At 49.1% G+C, this 17958-nt stretch overlaps 9 protein-coding genes across 9 annotated transcripts; 4 read left to right on the top strand and 5 right to left on the bottom strand.

The window, feature by feature from the left end:
• Nucleotides 1-442: 442 nt before the first annotated feature.
• LCP9604111_7232 (uncharacterized protein) lies at nt 443-766 on the top strand (the record flags this gene model as incomplete). Its single annotated transcript, XM_039075242.1, has 1 exon — nt 443-766. One exon carries the CDS (start codon nt 443-445, stop codon nt 764-766), a length of 324 nt encoding a protein of 107 aa, XP_038926930.1.
• A 536-nt stretch (nt 767-1302) lies between these two features.
• Nucleotides 1303-1764, bottom strand: LCP9604111_7231 (ankyrin repeat domain-containing protein; the record flags this gene model as incomplete). Its single annotated transcript, XM_039075241.1, has 1 exon — nt 1303-1764. One exon carries the CDS (start codon nt 1762-1764, stop codon nt 1303-1305), a length of 462 nt encoding a protein of 153 aa, XP_038926929.1.
• Nucleotides 1765-2164: 400 nt separating this feature from the next.
• LCP9604111_7230 (kinase-related protein) lies at nt 2165-2984 on the bottom strand (the record flags this gene model as incomplete). The annotated part of the gene is made up of 2 exons (XM_039075240.1): nt 2165-2847; nt 2945-2984. 2 exons carry the CDS (start codon nt 2982-2984, stop codon nt 2165-2167), a joined length of 723 nt encoding a protein of 240 aa, XP_038926928.1.
• Nucleotides 2985-3576: 592 nt separating this feature from the next.
• On the bottom strand, nt 3577-4931 carry LCP9604111_7229 (uncharacterized protein; the record flags this gene model as incomplete). Its single annotated transcript, XM_039075238.1, has 2 exons — nt 3577-4837; nt 4921-4931. 2 exons carry the CDS (start codon nt 4929-4931, stop codon nt 3577-3579), a joined length of 1272 nt encoding a protein of 423 aa, XP_038926927.1.
• A 592-nt stretch (nt 4932-5523) lies between these two features.
• Nucleotides 5524-6765, top strand: LCP9604111_7228 (dihydrofolate synthase; the record flags this gene model as incomplete). The annotated part of the gene is made up of 1 exon (XM_039075237.1): nt 5524-6765. One exon carries the CDS (start codon nt 5524-5526, stop codon nt 6763-6765), a length of 1242 nt encoding a protein of 413 aa, XP_038926926.1.
• Nucleotides 6766-7436: 671 nt separating this feature from the next.
• On the top strand, nt 7437-11982 carry LCP9604111_7227 (serine/threonine-protein kinase; the record flags this gene model as incomplete). The annotated part of the gene is made up of 10 exons (XM_039075236.1): nt 7437-7631; nt 7704-7838; nt 7896-7925; nt 7984-8048; nt 8101-8533; nt 8588-9391; nt 9445-10320; nt 10379-10583; nt 10641-11091; nt 11151-11982. The coding sequence occupies 10 exons, from the start codon at nt 7437-7439 to the stop codon at nt 11980-11982; spliced, it is 4026 nt and encodes a 1341-aa protein (XP_038926925.1).
• A 639-nt stretch (nt 11983-12621) lies between these two features.
• LCP9604111_7226 (ABC1 kinase family protein) lies at nt 12622-14683 on the top strand (the record flags this gene model as incomplete). The annotated part of the gene is made up of 4 exons (XM_039075235.1): nt 12622-13055; nt 13138-13742; nt 13802-14374; nt 14436-14683. The coding sequence occupies 4 exons, from the start codon at nt 12622-12624 to the stop codon at nt 14681-14683; spliced, it is 1860 nt and encodes a 619-aa protein (XP_038926924.1).
• A 769-nt stretch (nt 14684-15452) lies between these two features.
• LCP9604111_7225 (iron-sulfur cluster assembly scaffold protein) lies at nt 15453-16113 on the bottom strand (the record flags this gene model as incomplete). The annotated part of the gene is made up of 2 exons (XM_039075234.1): nt 15453-15610; nt 15666-16113. 2 exons carry the CDS (start codon nt 16111-16113, stop codon nt 15453-15455), a joined length of 606 nt encoding a protein of 201 aa, XP_038926923.1.
• An 896-nt stretch (nt 16114-17009) lies between these two features.
• LCP9604111_7224 (uncharacterized protein) lies at nt 17010-17756 on the bottom strand (the record flags this gene model as incomplete). The annotated part of the gene is made up of 4 exons (XM_039075233.1): nt 17010-17039; nt 17114-17277; nt 17368-17423; nt 17500-17756. The coding sequence occupies 4 exons, from the start codon at nt 17754-17756 to the stop codon at nt 17010-17012; spliced, it is 507 nt and encodes a 168-aa protein (XP_038926922.1).
• Between the last annotated feature and the right edge of the window lie 202 nt (nt 17757-17958).

Below are 17958 nucleotides of genomic sequence, written 5' to 3'. Positions count from 1 at the left end.
TTTTTACTTTTGGTATATGGACTTCGACAGCTGATCCCCATAGGGACGGTTCCAGGTTCTCGATCCTGAGTTCCATACGCCAGTGATCTATTCTCTCTCTTGCTCGTGCACACCACTCTGAGTACAATCTATAATGTCTGCAGCTAGGATAAAGTGCCGGAATATAGGATAGATATAGTTATTTTTTCATGCTTGATACAGACGGATCATTTTCTCCTGGCCTGTGTGGTTCGCTGTCCAAGCTAGACACATATCGAGTGCCACGAAGCCAACCATGTAACAGATCTAGCAGGTCCCAAGCCTGGTGATGTGGGTTCGTGGTTGGGGAGCTGTAACGACAATTTGGCAGAAGACTCCAGACTTTCTTTCCCTTCCTCATCTCTTTCCTCCTCAACCACCAACTCAAATTCTACGCAATCGCGATTAAAACAATTAATTCAACATGGACGAGCTCCGAGATAACCTCGGCACTTACCCAGACTGGGGATTTGTCATATATCGCACTACCTACTCCGCTGATTCAGATACTCTATTTCCAGACGCTATTCGGTTTATTGAGGCCTGTTTCAAGCAAGAATTCTTCCAAGAAACCAAAGAATATCCACCAAATGAGCCTAATGAAATCTGGGCCAAACAGCGGTCGACCATCTTGCAAAATCCGGCGCAATTTAACGGGGCGTCTCTCGAAGCAATTCGTGCTTATTTGAGGCCTGGGTGGACACTCAAGGCATGCGTGACGGTTGGACCAAATGGCGAATGTGCATGATTATCAATGAAGAATCTCTGCAAACGCTGAAAGGTGCACCAATCGAGACCCTTGAAGATGGAAGCCTGGATTATTCCGATAAAGAGCTTCGATGTGTAAAGGTTCTTGAAGCATGCCCGATTGTGGATCAGTATGACAAATTTCCGGGGTAGATGAAATGTTGGATATATACCCTCTTCGATCTCTGGTCGATGATGGGAGGTGGTGATAAGATGAGGATGTCATTTTGCCGCCTTGATGATGTTCCTTTTGCGGGAGTGTACTGCGGATGATGATATACTACAACATATATCCGGATAACCAGTGCGCCTGTGTGTCAGACGATCGGCTGTCATAGTAGAATGAACATATATCGGACTATTCAACTATAACGAGTTCAAGAAACCCCGAAAAATCATGTAACTAAATGTTAACGAAGTAGTAGTCGTTTTTTGCCATGAATTCCTCCATTAAGGGTAAAGTGGCGCCCAGGTTCATCTGTAAATTGTGCAACGAGATGTTGGTCATTCTCAACAGACAATGGACGAAAAAATCAGTTACGGCCTTGTGGTTGTTGAATTCGGCCCAGTTGAGAGCGATTCGTCCTGCGGGATCTCGGATTCTTGCTGACGCTCCTCTCTCAACCAGATATTTGACAGGTCAAGTAGACCCGCATCAGCCGCATAATGAAGCGGAGTACCAATACCGTCAAACATATTGGCGTAATAGTCATCGGAGTACAGAAACATGATGTTGTTGATCGGTAGACCTTTCTCAAGGAGGAAATCGAGAACTTGGAGTCGATCATCCAATCGGCGTCTTGCCGCATAATGCAGCACCTGGCCTTGGAATACATCGACACCGTGTTCAAGAAGCTTCTGAATGATCTCGAAGCTGGCAACTTGAAAAGCGGTAGACAGTGTGGTGCGATCTTTACCACATCGCTGGTTAGGGTTTGCTCCATGGGCTAGAAACCACATAGTCAAATCGGCGTCATGATAGGAGAAGCCGGGATCCATCAGTATCTAAACGTCGAGTTAAGAAGGGTTTCACTTACGCTAGTGCTGGGGGTTATAGAGCTAGTATCTCGATAACTATAGACCAAGATGGGTGGATATCGATCTCGCGAAACAGCTAGTGTGTTACTACTACTTCAAAATATGCAATCTGTAGAGCATATCGATATGTATACATCGTAGGGACCGAGTATGTCTCTATGAGAAAGTCTAGTACGACTTTAAAACCCACTTTGCTATCATCTTTCTATCGGACTTTTTGTCCTTCACAAATTCACAGAATCCGTCCGAGCTATTTCCTATGCCAAGGATATAGTCGCTGGACGTGTTTTGAATTCCTAATAACACAAGGATACTCAAATCAACATAGTAATAACTCTGTACATCATAGCCTTCGTCAAGATCACATTGCCCATTTCTCCCAAACAGGATCAAAAATACTAGAAACAACCTCCTGCACCGGCAACCTATGATCCACAATCTCCCTCCCATTAACCAAGTCATTCTCTCTAGCCCTCTTATCCGCCTCAACCTCATCCCTCGCAATCCCCGCCTTAACATGCCTAACCACCAACCTCTTCCTCGCAACCTCAAAATCAACATCCACAAACCAAAGCTCATCCATCAACGAAGCAGCCGTTTTCCACGGCTCCTGATCCAAGCTAAGATAATTCCCCTCAAAAAACAGCACTCGACAACTCGCCGGGATGGCAATATCCCCATCAACCGGATCCTTAATAGCATGGTCAAAGCTCGGCGCATAGAGACTTCCCGTCCGGCCCGTAAGCGGCTCTCGCAGAGCCTGCACAAGCTCGAGGAATTTCTTGCCGTCGAAAGTAAACGCCGCACCTCGTCGTGCTGCCGCATTCACCGGGTCCGGCATGGCGGCTAGCTGTGCGCGTGTCAGGTGGTACCCGTCCATTGGGAGGGCGATGGCTATTGGTGTTGGCATTGTGGGGTTTTCCGAGGCGTAGATTTTGTTAATCCGCGCTGCCATCATCGTTGCTAGACCTGTCTTGCCAGATCCTGGAATCCCGCTGATGGCGATCATTAGGCGCGCGTCGTCTGCTGTTGAGCAGAGTTTTGCTGGGATGGGTTGTTAGTTGGACGTGGTTGTAGCGTTGATGGTGGGGTGGGATAGCAGGAGTAATTCGAGCTTGTGCTTGTTCTTGGATCTACTCACCCCAGGTCTTGTTGACCAGTCGGTCTACCTGTTGATCCATAGTTGGCTAGTGGTCACGCTGGGATCAAATGTGTATGATAAGAAATATCCGAGGGAAGGAACGCCCTGAATTGGTTTGAGCAACGTGTTGTAGTACGCTTGAGTGTTGCAGATCAGTGTACAAGGCAATTTTTGACACTGGATCTAACTACTTTGTATGTTATTTGCCTCTTTGAGTTGTTGGACTAAGCATAATTTCCCCCGACCTCACATATTGGCGGGGCTCTCCAAGTGGGGACTGCTGTACTCCGAGAGATATACGTCACTGGACTTGGCAGGCACCGAAAGTAAATATGTTCTATTTATGTCTGGACAGTGGAAGAATCAGAATCCCCGAAGATATAAAAAGTTACAGAAGGGAAAAGTTGAGGACAGATAATATTGAAAAGACCCCCGAGGTGGCCGTTCGTGTCCGTTTGTCCAATAATCGACAAGGAAACCGGAAAATGTAAGATTACAAAGCAGCCTCGAAAGGACCTGTCAACGCCGATATTCAAATTAAAAACCCGTGAGATCCGCCGGAAAACGCCCATTTCCAATATCGCCAATATCAAATCTCGTATCATTCAGCATCACCACATGACTAGCAGTGTTCAATTGTCGCGGTTGGTTCGGGATGCGCCCTCGGTGTCAGTGGAGTCCATGCTCGCACTGGAACCACGGTCGAGAGTGCGTGCGAGGCCAGCCGCAGCCCACCAGTCGTCGGGAATATCCTCACGACGAGCAAGTCGGTCCAGGATGACCTGCATGTGGTGGAGGTCATCGTTCTGGTGACGATCGGAGAGAGAGGAATTTTGGCGGCGCGCGTCAGAGAGAGCAAGAACGCTTGCAGGGATGATTGTAGGGATAGGAACAGGAGGATGGTTGCTCATAGTCGAATGCTGATCAGGATAACGGCCTGCCCGTCGTCGTCCAATGAATTCCTGGAGAGTAGAGGGAGGTTCCTCATCATCGGAAGAGAAGTCGCAAGGATTGAGTTGGTCAGGATAAGGGTCAAGTCCGAAGTGAGTACGAGCAGCTTCCGCGGTCATCGGCTGCGTCAAGTTGACAGAGCTGCGAGGACGAGGGTTGCGCGAAATATCTGGAACGGCAGCAGAAGTTGAAGTGAAAGAAGTATTAGTTGATGGAAGAGTCTCATCGGGTGCAATGGTTGAGAGTAAAGTCTCCCACACAACGCTTTCCCGCTCTTCGTCTGGACTGGGACTGCGTTGGCGATCCCCAAGCCCGTCTACGACGGGGTCTCGGTTTGGCCGGGTTTGTGTATTGTTAGACCGGTATTCAGGGATCTCGGGTGGGAATGAGGTATTAGAGGTGCGATCACTGTTGTATCTCTCACGCATAGGGGGGAGACGAAGGCCGCTGTCCGAAGGAGTCGACGAAGCGCTGGTGTGGTATGCGATAGCGGGAGCGAAGTTGGGAGTCAATGAAGGACCGGCATTGGTGTTACCGGGCTGACCGTCCATGCGACCGAAAAGCTCGGCCAAGGCTTGATCGCGATGATTTCTGAACAGCTGATTGGCTACTGTTGTATCTGTCTGTCGGTTTGTACTTGCGGCTTCCGACCGAGCCCAGCTGCTGAGGGCCACACGATCGGCCGGTTCCACAGCCACTGCATTGTCGACATTCCCGTTCGGCGCAATGAAAGAAAAGCGCGGCACACGTCTAGGTTCCACGGCGCCGCGTCGGAGCTCATCAATGATCTGTGAATGAAACGAAGCCAGGATATCGGCACGGCGCACGCGGGAGCTAGTGTTTCGCGACGGTGCTCGGCGAATCGATGAGCGTGCAGTAGCAGAAGTGTCCTTTTCTGATGTGGACTTGAATGCTTCGGACTTGGGAGGCTCACGCCACATACTGTAGATCAAGTCAACATTATGCCTCGAAACAGTGGCGCATGCGATAGCTTCGCGCGCCCACGTGAGGAATGGATGACTTACGGGATACCCATTTTACTTTTGGGGCAGAAAGAAAGGCAGGTAAACAAAGAGGTTTAATAAATAAGGACAAATAAAGACCGAAAAGGCAATTATGGAATTAGGACGCGACATGCGATAACGGTGGAGATGGGAGATGGAGACGGGAGAGATCGATTGGATTTTTAGAGTTGTGAATGCCTGAGGTTGTGATGGCTAGAATGGCTAGGTCACGTGTGACTTGTCTAGACATCTTTCAATAGCCTATTCGTGCAATGTCTCGATTGACAATCAATAAGTATAAATGCCCTTGATTGAGTTAACTGGTAAATGGGTGGATATTATAAAAACTTCTCCCATTGTCAGTAAAGAACGGAGAGCATCATATCGGAAGTATGCGAATGAGAATGTCACGTGGGGTTATTCCTCCGATTAAGCTCCGACTTTGGAAGGTGGGCTACGCGCATTCGGGCTCTGCTTTACTTATTGACAATGAAGCATTGAAATCCTGAATCATCTTGTCGCTCCCTAATCCTTCGGGCGATAATGAATTGACCTCGACAATTGACCTCGACAATTGACCTCGACAATTGACCTCGAAATTCCTATCACGTCACACTTGGAGGAATGATTGAGTTGGGATTGAGTCGGGTCGCGAGTCTGCTTCAGCAGACTACGCTCTCATGGAAGGCCATTCACATTGCTGGAACCAACGGGAAAGGATCTATCAGTGCCTACCTTTCCCATTTGCTGTCCACCGGCGGAGTGCGTTGTGGCCGCTTCACCTCCCCGCATTTAATTGATCGGTGGGACTGTATTACAATTGGAGAGAAAGTGGTCAAAGAATCCCTTTTCCGACAGATTGAAGACCAAGTCAGACTACGAGATCAAACCCTAGGCATCGGTGCCTCCGAATTCGAGTTGTTGACCGCAACGGCGTTCGAGATATTCAACCATGAACGGGTCGAAGTCGGTGTGGTTGAGGTGGGTATGGGAGGCCGCCTGGATGCAACAAATATCTTGAATAATGTTCTCGTCTCGGTCATTACAAAGATAGGGGTGGACCACCAGGCTTTCCTTGGAACAACAATTAGGGAGATTGCCCGTGAGAAGGCGGGAATCCTCAAGCCTGGAGTCCCTTGTGTGGTAGACAATACAAACAGTCCGGAAGTGATTGAAACTGTGAGGGCACGCATTCGAGAACTGGGTATTGATTCCTTGTTTGTCTCTCCCGCAACGGTTTCCGAACAAATTCCGGCACTTGCATCTTACTTCCAGAAGCTTGATCTAGAGCCTCACCAACAAGAAAACATGTGTTGCGCAGTGTCCGCACTTCGTCTTGCCCTTTCTCAACTACGACCTGAGATGGATGCATTCTCGTTGCTTCCATATCTGGCCGACGTAACATGGCCAGGCCGTTTGCAAAAAATTGACCTCCAACCTTTGATTGGCCGTGCAGAGCCTATCCTGCTTGATGGTGCCCACAATGCTCAATCTGCCGAAGTTCTCGGCAAGTATGTGGACCGCAAAATGCGTTTTCAAGGCCAACCTGTGACTTGGGTTGTTGCCGCGTCAAGTGGAAAGGATCTAGCTGGGGTTTTTGGTTCGATTATCCGGCCCGGAGACCGAGTCGCCACCGCCGAATTTGGTCCCGTGGACGGGATGCCCTGGGTCCGACCAACTAACGCCAAAGAGCTTGCCTCCTCCATCGAAGCTATCCAAAATATTGGCCAAGTCCAGAGCTTCGAAGGAGATTTACTGCCTGCCCTTCGGTGGGCTAGTGAGCAGTCTCAAGGGGGTCCTCTTGTTATTGCTGGTAGTTTGTACCTTGTTTCAGATGTAATGCGCCTTCTCCGTGCCCAAAAATGATACCCTGTATAGATCAGATTGGATTTCCCCGATCTATAGCGGTAAATAACCCCACAGCAACAACAAGCGTTATTTCATTTTCTACCTCTCATTCCTCTTAGTAAAGTACAGCTATACATCAAGATATTGTGATCCTTTTGGTCAAATAATAAAAATCTACCAAAATGGTATGGCAGGGCTGATCGGCGATTGTCCAGCACAGCCTGCATGATGCGGCGGGTGGAGAACGAAAGTTCAAAACAACAACGATTCTTTGCGAACAACCCTCTTTCACATTCTATTGTCACCTCTACTAGGTCGCTATTCTTCAGAATTCTGCATGGTAATTGCTACCATCTGAAGACCTTACATGCACCTCGACTTGTCGTGGAAACAGCTCTCTAGGGCGTGAGAGCTGAAGTGCTGTAATGTGCACTTGGTGAGACTTTCCCCACAACGACCGCACGCGAACGTCTCTTGTGATGCTTGTTTGTGCCTTGATAGACTCGGACTAATTGCCAATTATGTTTGCCAGATCCTGTGGACATGACCTCTGAGACCGTTGCGATCAGCTCTTCTAAGGTTGCCTCCTTCCTCAGCTTTCACCCCACCCCCTCCATCAAACCACATCGTGAGACCGACAGCCAACTCGAACACATACTAGGATACATTTGATCCTAGCTTGCTGCATCATGGTCGCTCGGCCCGGCGAAGGGAGCGAAGGGCAGCAGCCTCGCCCCCTCACCCCATCCTCGAGAACCCCCGGAACCCCGATAAAGCCGCGATTGACACGAGTCGGAACGAGTCCTACGAAGCGAGAAGAGAAACCGAAGGATGATAAAGTTTTGAAGTCGTCGGCAAAAGATGTTGCAGAGCTCAAGGACTACGTATGAATATGGTGCCCTGTTTCCCCGCAAAATATGGATTGGGCAGATGCTGACATTGGGTGTTGATGCTAGCAATTGGGAGACTGCTTAGGCAAAGGAGCTTTCGGCTCCGTGTATCGCGCGTTGAATTGGAATACTGGGGAGACTGTCGCTGTCAAGCAAATCAAGTTGACAGACCTTCCCAAGAGTGAATTGCGCGTTATCATGGTATGGGATCTAATCGTTCTCGGAGTTCGTCTGATCTGCTAACATGCGACGCAACAGCTTGAAATCGATCTTCTCAAAAATCTCGATGTGAGACAACCCCGTCAAGCTATGTCAACAAACACCGTACTGATATAGATTCTTGCAGCACCCGAACATTGTGAAGTACCATGGATTTGTGAAATCCGTCGAAACTCTGAATATCATTCTCGAGTATGTCTCTCCCGGGTCAAATTCAAGGGAACATAGAATTAATGTCTTATAGATATTGCGAAAATGGCTCGTTGCATTCCATCGCGAAGAACTTTGGTCGTTTCCCCGAGAACCTTGTGGGTCTTTATATGTCCCAGGTTCTTCATGGTTTACTCTACTTGCATGAACAGGGTGTTATTCACCGAGACATCAAGGGTGCAAACATTCTAACCACAAAAGAAGGACTCGTCAAGCTTGCAGATTTTGGTGTGGCGAGTCGGACCACGGGCTTGAGTGAATCAAGCGTGGTTGGTACACCGTACTGGATGGCCCCTGAGGTAATCGAGCTTTCAGGCGCAACAACAGCTTCCGATATCTGGAGTTTAGGATGCACTGTCATCGAGCTACTCGAGGGGAAACCCCCGTATCATAACATGCAGCCTATGCCAGCACTATTTCGTATTGTAAACGATGATCACCCTCCATTTTCGCAGGGTGCCTCGCCGGTACGTCTTTATCGATCGTTTCAACATATGCATGCAAGACTGACTTTTATCTAGGCTGTGAAAGACTTCCTTATGCAATGTTTCCAGAAAGACCCCAACCTTCGAGTCTCAGCAAGAAAGTTGCTTAAACATCCTTGGATTGTAAATGCGCGCAGAACCGAATCTGTGATCCCCAAAAAGTCCACAGAATATGAAGAAGCCGTCAAGAGTGTCCAAGAATGGAACGAGGCTTTGCGGTCCCCCGAAGCGGGGACTTCAAAGAAGAAGCAGAGACCAGACCACCCCAGTACTTCAGGCCTGCCATCTACCCGGAATAACCCATTGGTCGACACCCTGCCATCGCCAACCTCTATGAAACCCACGGATCGCTTTCGCTCACCTGTCTCAGCAGGGGATGACAATTGGGACGATGACTTTGCTACTGCAATCTCTCCTAGCGCACTCAAGTTGCCGCATCTACGGCCACATGATAACTTCGGTGGCATGCTCTCTTCTGAGAGACTTAAAGCTTTTGCTTCACTCGATGGGACCATACTCAAATCGGATGATAGTTCTGACCCCTTTGAGGATAACTCAGGCTTCTCGGACGACGACTTGCAGACAATTCGCCCATATCCCATCAAACATAATGTAGTAGAGCCTTCCAAGTCTCAAAGCCCTGCGGTCTACCAGCCCGGATCCAATGTCCCTATTTCTGCACTGCAAAATGTCCCAATCCTCTCCCAAAATCCGATGCCGAGACGCACTCGTCCGCCTCCTCGTGCGACCAATCTCTATAAAGAGAACTCTGTCGATGATTATTCAGATCTCATTATGGCCAATGAGGATGTACTCGATCGAAAGCTGGGTGTTTATCAGGTACAGTCTCCGGCAAGACTATAAGTTCACCGTATTATTCTAACATTTTCCAGGACTCCGAGGATGATCCATCATCACCCATTCATGAAAACATAGGATACAACCAAGTAGATGACGATTTTGGTGGTCAGCATCCCCAGCTGCGCAAACAGCTTTCTGTGAAGCGCGACCGCTCTACCATTGAGATCCAGAGGTTTGCTGAGAATGAGAACGATGAGGACTTCTCTGATATTCTTGGAGCCGACCAAGCTACCCTTGATCTGACAGAGAGCGACGATGGTTCAGATCAAAGTACATTGATGCTCAACTCGAAGCTGTCCAACTCTTGGCTAGGAGATCAAGAAGACGAAGATGACCCCTTTGCGCAATTAGAAGAAGGCTTTGATGAGGTCGACCTCGAAGAAAATATTGCGCGCGATAAATACGCACGTCTTCGCAACCAAGTTGAGGGTCTTGTGGACTCTCTCAAAACATCCCAAGACGAAGAGGTTCTTGCAGAGATTTCTGATCAATTGTTCACAATTTTCTGTGACCTCCCAGAGACTAAAAACATCATCATCAGTGCTCACGGCATGCTGCCAATTCTCGAGATTCTTGACACTACTCGCCGGCGTGATATTGTCCTCTGTCTGTTGAGGGTTGTCAACGCGATCATCTACGATGACTATGAGGTCCAGGAAAACCTTTGCTTCGTCGGTGGAATCCCTATCATCAATGAGTTTGCATCCAAGAAGTACCCCCGCGAAATTCGCCTCGAGGCTGCGGCTTTCGTGCAGCAGATGTACCAGACTTCTACCTTGACTCTCCAGATGTTCGTCAGTGCTGGAGGTTTGAATGTCCTGGTCGAGTTCCTCGAGGATGATTATGAAGATGAACGTGAACTAGTCTTGATTGGTGTGAACGGAATCTGGAGTGTCTTTGAGCTGCAAGTAAGTACTTCGCCTTCATTGCACTTTGCATCTCCTCGGATCTAACCATTTTCTTTAGGGCTCCACTCCCAAGAACGATTTCTGTAGAATCCTATCCCGCAACTCCGTCCTTGATCCCCTGTCTCTTGTTCTCAGTCGTGCTCTCGATGAAGATGGGGAGTTGACAGAAGTTATCGAGGGTCGTATTGCTAATATCTTCTTCATATTCTCGCAGGCCGAGAATCATGTTAAGGAGATGGTTTCTGAACGAACAGTCTTGCACAGTAAGAATCATCCGCCTAACAACCCTTGCAACGTTCTATGCTAACAATTGATTCAAGGGGTCTTGAAAGAATTGAGACGAATGAGCCCAGTCCATCAGATTACGATGTTGAAATTCATCAAAAACCTGTCGATGCTTTCAACTACTCTAGATTCGCTCCAGAATTCCAACGCCATCGATGTCTTGACCGATCTGCTTCGATCAAATCTGAGAAAATCGCATTTCCGCGAGCTCTCGAACCAGATCCTCAACACCATCTACAATATGTGCCGCCTAAACAAGTCTAGGCAAGAAGATGCTGCACTGAACGGCATTGTCCCGCTTCTGCAAAAGATCGTACTTACAGAGCGGCCGCTAAAAGAGTTTGCCCTACCAATTCTCTGCGACATGGCACAATCTGGAAAAGTTGGCCGTAGGGAGCTATGGCGCAACAAGGGCCTGGGCTTCTACATCTCTTTGCTCTTGGATCCATATTGGCAAGTCACTGCCTTGGATGCTATTTTTACATGGTTTGTCTCCCGTTCTGAAAGCGTGACTGGTCCCAAAGCTGACAATGAATAATAATTAGGCTTCAAGAAGAAACCGCCAAGGTTGAAGAGCATCTCTTGGATGGCATATTTGAGAGTGATACGTTTGAGGGCCCCATTACATTTACTGGTGCCATTGCGGAATGTTTGAAGCTTTCCAAAGCTAACGCATTCGAAAACACTCTCGAACCTCTGCAAAAGCTTCTTCGGCTCAGTCCTCCTGTCGCATCCACTTTTGCGCGGCCTGATATCTTCCAGAGACTGAGGCAGAAGCTGCATCACGCCAAAGCTGCCGTCCGACTCAACCTTTTGCGCATAATAGCCAGTATTTGCGATTCAAATGAAGAGCAAGGTGGGCTACTCGCAACCTATGGTCTTCTCGACGCTATTCGGAACATGGAAAACGACCCCGCAGTCCTCGTAAGGGATATGGCAGGCAAGCTGGTTCGATCCAGCGAAGCGTATGGCGTCAGCAAACGCAGACCGACAGCCCGACGACAAAGCACATGCACTACCCCTCCAATCTTATTCTCGGCAACCTCTACCCCATCCACACCCTCAGCCAACCGCGGCCAGTCAAGGGGATACCTGGAAGGTCGGGATACTCCCCGACACCCGCGCAACTCTCTCAGCGTTTCTTCTCTGGTCATGAGACCTGGCAGTCGGGATGGCAGCAATCCAGTTCTTGGATCTGTCGCCAATGGAAGCTCTGCGGTCGCTAGCAGGCCCAGGTCAACACGGCCCCTCTCTAATAGACTGAGTCACGTTGACTTACTGCGTGAGGAAGACAACAAGACTCCAAGCCTGAGTCGGCGGCCTTCAATCATTCCTCGTCGCCGCCGCCCAACACTCGCAGAGCCTGAGTGGACGTAGTTTGACGTCCAAAGGTTCTACTGCGAATTTACATGTTTGTGTTATTACGTTTCAATTTCTCTAGGTCATCCTAGCCTGGTTCATACTCAGGCAACGGCGTTGTCAACTCTAAAATGGACTTTGGAGTGATGGTGCATGGTTTTACTGTTTGTAAAACCCTTCTTGTTATTATGTGAGCACTGGTTGCTGCACATAGAGTCTATGTTTTTTTTGTTCGAATCAATAATTATTCTAATTTGCATAAGTGTACTTGACATAGGCTCATAGACATAGTATAGGCATCATTGTATTGTTGGCGGCTTAAGGCCAGCCATTGATATACGGTTTTTATCCCATTTTCTCTGTTTCTTTTACGATACACCTTCACAATCCGTTTGGATGCTTGCTTCACTATCAGATCTACCAGTCAAACGCCTTGTCCAAATGCATTCGACGCCAAATTAGCTATGACGTCTGTTATGGGCTGATCTATATCGGATCACGTGCAGCATCGAAGCCGATTGGCGGCGAGAACCGTGAAAAATCTCTCTGAGCCGACAGAGAATCATACGATGGATTGAGCCCAGAAACGCCAACAAGCACTATCAGTCATTTCCTCTTTTCTTTGGTTTTTTTCTGGCCGGTGGCCTTCGCTTCGGGATGAGCGCAGCGCTTCGCGTGTCGTTGCGGACATTCAAGATTGATCCCGCTACGGTGACATCCAAACCCTCGACATCTGGATCCTCGTTTCTTCTAGCCTCGAACTCGCTGCTACGACACTCGCCCTCCTTTGGTAGAATCAATACTTCGTCATGGACTCGCTCGGTGTCTTCCCACGGCTCGACCCTCGCCTCTTCGAGCCGTTCTTTCTCTGTCAAGGCTTCGCCTCTCTTGTCTGCGGAGGCTAAGAGCCAGCACAAGTCCGAAAATGAGCCTAATATGAATGCATCGCAGCGGAGTATGATAAAGTGGTTTATCATTGGAAGTATCCTCGGTCTGGGCACAGTGACGTTCTCCGATCAAGCGCAGCATGCGTTGGGTGCGGCCAAACGCAGTGGGCGCGTTGTAGGCGCACTAGCTGTCTGTATCAACGAGTAAGTGAGGCGTGGGGACCCTGTGGGCCTTCTATATGCTGTGCCTTGACAAAATTGCTGACGCAACCTCAAATCTTCGCAGCTACCGTGTTACCCTCAAACAAGCCGCCTTGTCCCCCGAAGAACATAACGCACTGATTCACGCATGCCACAAGCGATGTGCCGAGCGTACACTCCATGTCCTAGAAAAGAATGGATCGATTTTCATCAAATTGGGCCAGCACCTCAGCAGCATGGGCTACCTGCTTCCCATCGAATGGACCTCGACCTTCATCCCGCTCCAGGACCGATGCCCCGTTTCGTCAATTGAGTCAATTGACGAGTTGTTCCGGAAGGACACAGGGCAGAGTATGAATGAGTTGTTCGCCTCTTTTGAAGAGAAGCCCATCGGTGCTGCATCGCTGGCACAGGTGCACATTGCTACGTTGAAGGAAACTGGACAGAAGGTCGCTGTTAAAGTGCAGCATCCCGCGCTGGACGAATGGGTGCCGCTGGACTTGGCTTTGACTCGATTCACTTTCTCCATGCTGAAGCGCTTCTTCCCTGACTACGACCTGGAATGGTTGTCTAAGGAAATGGACTTCTCGCTGCCGCAAGAACTGGACTTCCGCATGGAAGCCCAGAATGCTACTCATGCCAGCGAGTACTTCAAAAAGCACACCGATGCCCCGCTGGTCATTCCTGAAGGTTTGTAATGCTGCCGACTCTGTCTTTATATGTGTAACCTGAGGCTAACTAGATTCAAGTGATGTGGTCTCAAAGACGTATCCTCGTCATGGAGTACATTGCAGGCCACCGCCCCGACGACCTGGCGTATCTAGATGCCAACCACATCGACCGTGACGAAGTCTCCGCCGCCCTCGCGCACATCTTCAACGAAATGATCTTCGGCGACAACGCTCCACTCCACTGTGATCCTCACGGCGGCAACATCGCCATCCGTCCGAACCACACCCGCTCACACCCCAACTTCGACGTCGTCCTCTATGACCACGGGCTCTACCGCAACATCGACCGCGACCTGCGCCGCAACTACGCCAAGCTATGGCTAGCCGTTATCGATGGGGACGTGCCACGGATGCGCGAATTCGCATACAAGGTCGCCGGCGTCACGGACAAGCAATTTCCGCTCTTTGCCAGCGCCATTACTGGTCGAGACTACAGCGTTATCACGAAGGAAAGCGTCGTCTCCCCGCGGACGGCTAAAGAGAAGGATGATATTTCTGGTGCATTGGGTGAGGGCATGCTACAACAGCTGGTTGTCTTGCTAGGCCAGGTTCCACGGATTATTCTTCTCATCTTGAAGACCAATGACCTTAGTATGTACTTCGCTTTCGACCCTCTCTTCTTTTGGATTATCATCGACTAACCCCTCCCCAGCTCGCAGCCTAGACGAAAACCTACACACACGCCAGGGCCCAATGCGCTCTTTCCTCATCCTCGCGCGATATGCCACACGAACCGTTTTCGAAGAGCAGTTAGATCTCATCAACGAGTCTGGCGGTGTCTTCCGCAACTTCTTCCGCTTCCTGTGGGCCTACGCGAGCTACCTTCGTGTTGAGGTCAAATTGTCGGTTTATGAGACTGTGTTGTCCTTGAAGTCTCGCTTCGGCCTCCGGAGCGTTTAGACAATGTTCTTTTTTGGGAGGGATGGCTTGCGCTCGGTGTCTTTCTTCTTTATTCCATTATATCCCTTGTTTTGTCCCTTGGTTCATTGGCACGGATTGGATTGTCTTGAGTGGTCTGTCTGTGCATCAGCGATGGCGTTCTATATTTCTTTTCGCATGTGGCCTCTTCAGCTCTTGGCTATATTGTTGAAGGGTGGATTGTGCTATGTTTGGGGCTTCGTTATGCGGTGTTCTCGCAGACCCAGTGTGGTCTTGTACAAATAGATAGATTGTGGATAAATCATGAATCATAGACTGCTTCTGATATTACTCTACTTTTACAGAGGGTGACTGTTCTGGGTTCACTGTTTCATTGGAAACTATCAAGGCGCGCTGTTTTCGAAAGAGATGAGAGTATCGATCAAGGATCCCCGAGGCGCCATCGCAGAAAAAAAAAAAAAAAGAACAAGACACAACGTATGAGAACGTGAAACTAAAAAAAGAAAATATGTACATCAAACAAATGGTCAATTTGTTCGTTTTCATCTCATCCATCGTCATCTCTTGGTACACATTTTCAGCGACACCAAGTACAACGAACTCCAAGTACACCCGTTCTTGTCGATTCTCTCCGACAAAACAACAGCATCCTTGATCAAATGATTGTGTATTAAGACAACCTCGGAATTAAAAATCGCAGAGTTCGTGAAACGGAACGAGTGGGGTTGCGTCATTCAGATGGAGAATCCATCCGAGAGCGTCACACCGTCAAATCAAATCAAAAATGAATTTAAAGGGAAGCAGAAGGGCTGTTGACAGTCTCAACCTTAACGTCAGGAATGACACCGCCCGTCCCGGACAGATCTGTGGTACGGGTGTTGGGGTTCTTGGTGTAGTAGTTGGCAATGGCAGACTTGATAGCGTCCTCTGCGAGCATGGAGCAGTGCACTAAGATAGAGAAGTTAGCATGTGAATCAACCAAATGCATCAAAGAGAGACATACGCTTGACAGGAGGCAGGCACAACTCCTTCGCCACATCGGTATTCTTGACCTTGCCAGCCTCGTCGAGGGTCATACCGCGAACGAGCTCTGTCAGATAACTGGATGAAGCGATAGCACTACCACAACCGAATGTCTTGAAGACGACATCATCGATACGGCCAGAGTCCTTATTGACGCGGATCTGCAGCTTCATGACATCGCCACAGGCGGGTGCACCGACGAGGCCGGTACCCACGTCCTGGTCGCCCTTCTGCATGGAGCCAACATTGCGGGGGTTGTTGTAGTGGTCGAGAACCTTCTCGTGATATCCTCTGCGCTGTTGGGCTGGGGCAGGAGCAGCACGGCGGATGGCGGGTTGAGCGGACTGCAAGCCAGTGAGGGGAGAAAGAGAGCTGCGTGTCGCGACGGAGCCGACGCGAGGAGCAACAGTGACTAAACGCTTGAACATTTTGAATTGAATTATGATGGGTATATTTGATGGAATATGGGTATTGATTTGCACCGGTGATATGTGTTGGGAGGCAAAAAAAAGATGGATCTGATAGGGAGGAAGTGATGAATTCATAAATAATCTGATCGGCTCTTAGATAAGCACGCTAGGCCTAATGGGGTAGTTCCTTTGGCCGGATCCGCCGGTCGTCGGAGATGACAAAGATGACGTCCGTTCCTCCCTTCCTCAGTCTTCGCTGGATTTAAAATGATGTGCGGGATGAGAAAAGTTGGGGTATTCTTTCTCTGTGCCAGTGAGAGTACGTGCTGGTGATATCAGTTCCAAGGGGTGGCGACCTTTGTGCACCACTGAAGTTCTCCGCGGTGGACTCGCCCGGTCAACGTCTTGTTTTCCGCCTCGCCTTGGGCCAATTGTTGGGCGATGATATCAAATAGTGGATAGGAGTGATAGGCGTAAAGTCAACGCTGGGCGATCAATCATCATTTTGGTGTTCTTAGATTCTTCGACCATTCGAATACAATCTACGTTTATCGGGCTATTACTATTCCGTACATTCCAGGGTTCCATCGAAATGATACACGCTGGCATTCGGAGATAAAATCGGAGTATAGTTCCTGTGCTCGGCTTATTCCAATCGGGATATCCATACTCCATACGGAGACTCCGTGCCCAGATAGAAAAGTACCGGGCTAACCGTGTCTATCCTCGGCTTTCTCACTGATTAAGCCAACTATATCTATCAAGCTATGCGCTCTTAAAAGTATAACAGACCACCCCACATAGCCCAAAGGCATCTAGACACAACACAAGCTCAATGACCAGTTGTTTTTATTCAATATAAACGACAAATGTCAAGTCCCAGATCCAATGCAAAGCTAAACTAGACATGCAACTTACAAAGCCTGACGAACAGCAGACTTGAACTAAACCAGAAAACAAGTTAGCAATGAGCAGGTAAAAAAACCAGACAATCCTCTACTCTTCCTGCCTAACATACCGGAATAATCTGCGCCTTCTCCATATCCCACACACCAGTAGTGGTATAGATATCATTGTTAAGCAGCTCAAGGACCTGGGCCTCATTCTCCGCAACAGCCATCACCATGCTTCCCTTGAAGGAGGGTGTCTCGCCATCGGCGGGGTGAGCATTGAGCATTGCGCCTGAACAAGAGACAATCCATATCAGTACAAATGCTTGAGAAGCTCCCATACCACAATCTAACTACATAAGGGAAGAAATGGGTCACATACCAGCGGCAACAATTGTGCCGGACGCAACGTGTGGCTTAACGCCCTCGAGGTGGTTACTAAAGACCGCATTAGCCAGACTCATCATCCCGGAGTACGTCGCACGCTGGAAGCTAGATGCTAGAGAGGACTCACGGGCGAACCTCAAGACGCTTCGCCTGCGCACCGGGCTTATCGGGCAGGATGCAGAGGAACTCTCGCTTAGCAGGGGCGGAAGACATATTGCGGGCTTGGAAGGCTAGAATTGATTTTCTAGGTACAAGGGAAGGTTTGATCGACGCTGAGGGGCAGGAGGAGAAGAAGTGTGATGGCGGGACGCGGAGGAATGGTTGCCGCGCGTGGGGGAAAGCGGGGACTTTGCTTTGAATGACGCGGGTGAGACGCAGTGGCATGGTGAAGGGAGTGAAATGTTGGATTGTGGACGGGGGTTTCTGTACAAAGTACGCGCCTACAAAGTACCTCGATGTATACGGATTTTTCCCTAGGGGGGCTTTCCTATTTGAGCCGCTTTATGAGCTCAGGCCCCGGGCCATCAATGCGTATGTCAGCAAGGTTATCGTGGGTCACGTGCATGATGATATCTTGCTTGGATGA

Source organism: Penicillium roqueforti (genome assembly GCF_015533775.1).
Source record: "Penicillium roqueforti strain LCP96 04111 chromosome Unknown scaffold_21, whole genome shotgun sequence".
Lineage (NCBI taxonomy): Eukaryota > Fungi > Ascomycota > Eurotiomycetes > Eurotiales > Aspergillaceae > Penicillium > Penicillium roqueforti.
Note: the sequence above shows the minus strand (reverse complement) of the source record. Positions and strands in the feature narration are given on the sequence as shown.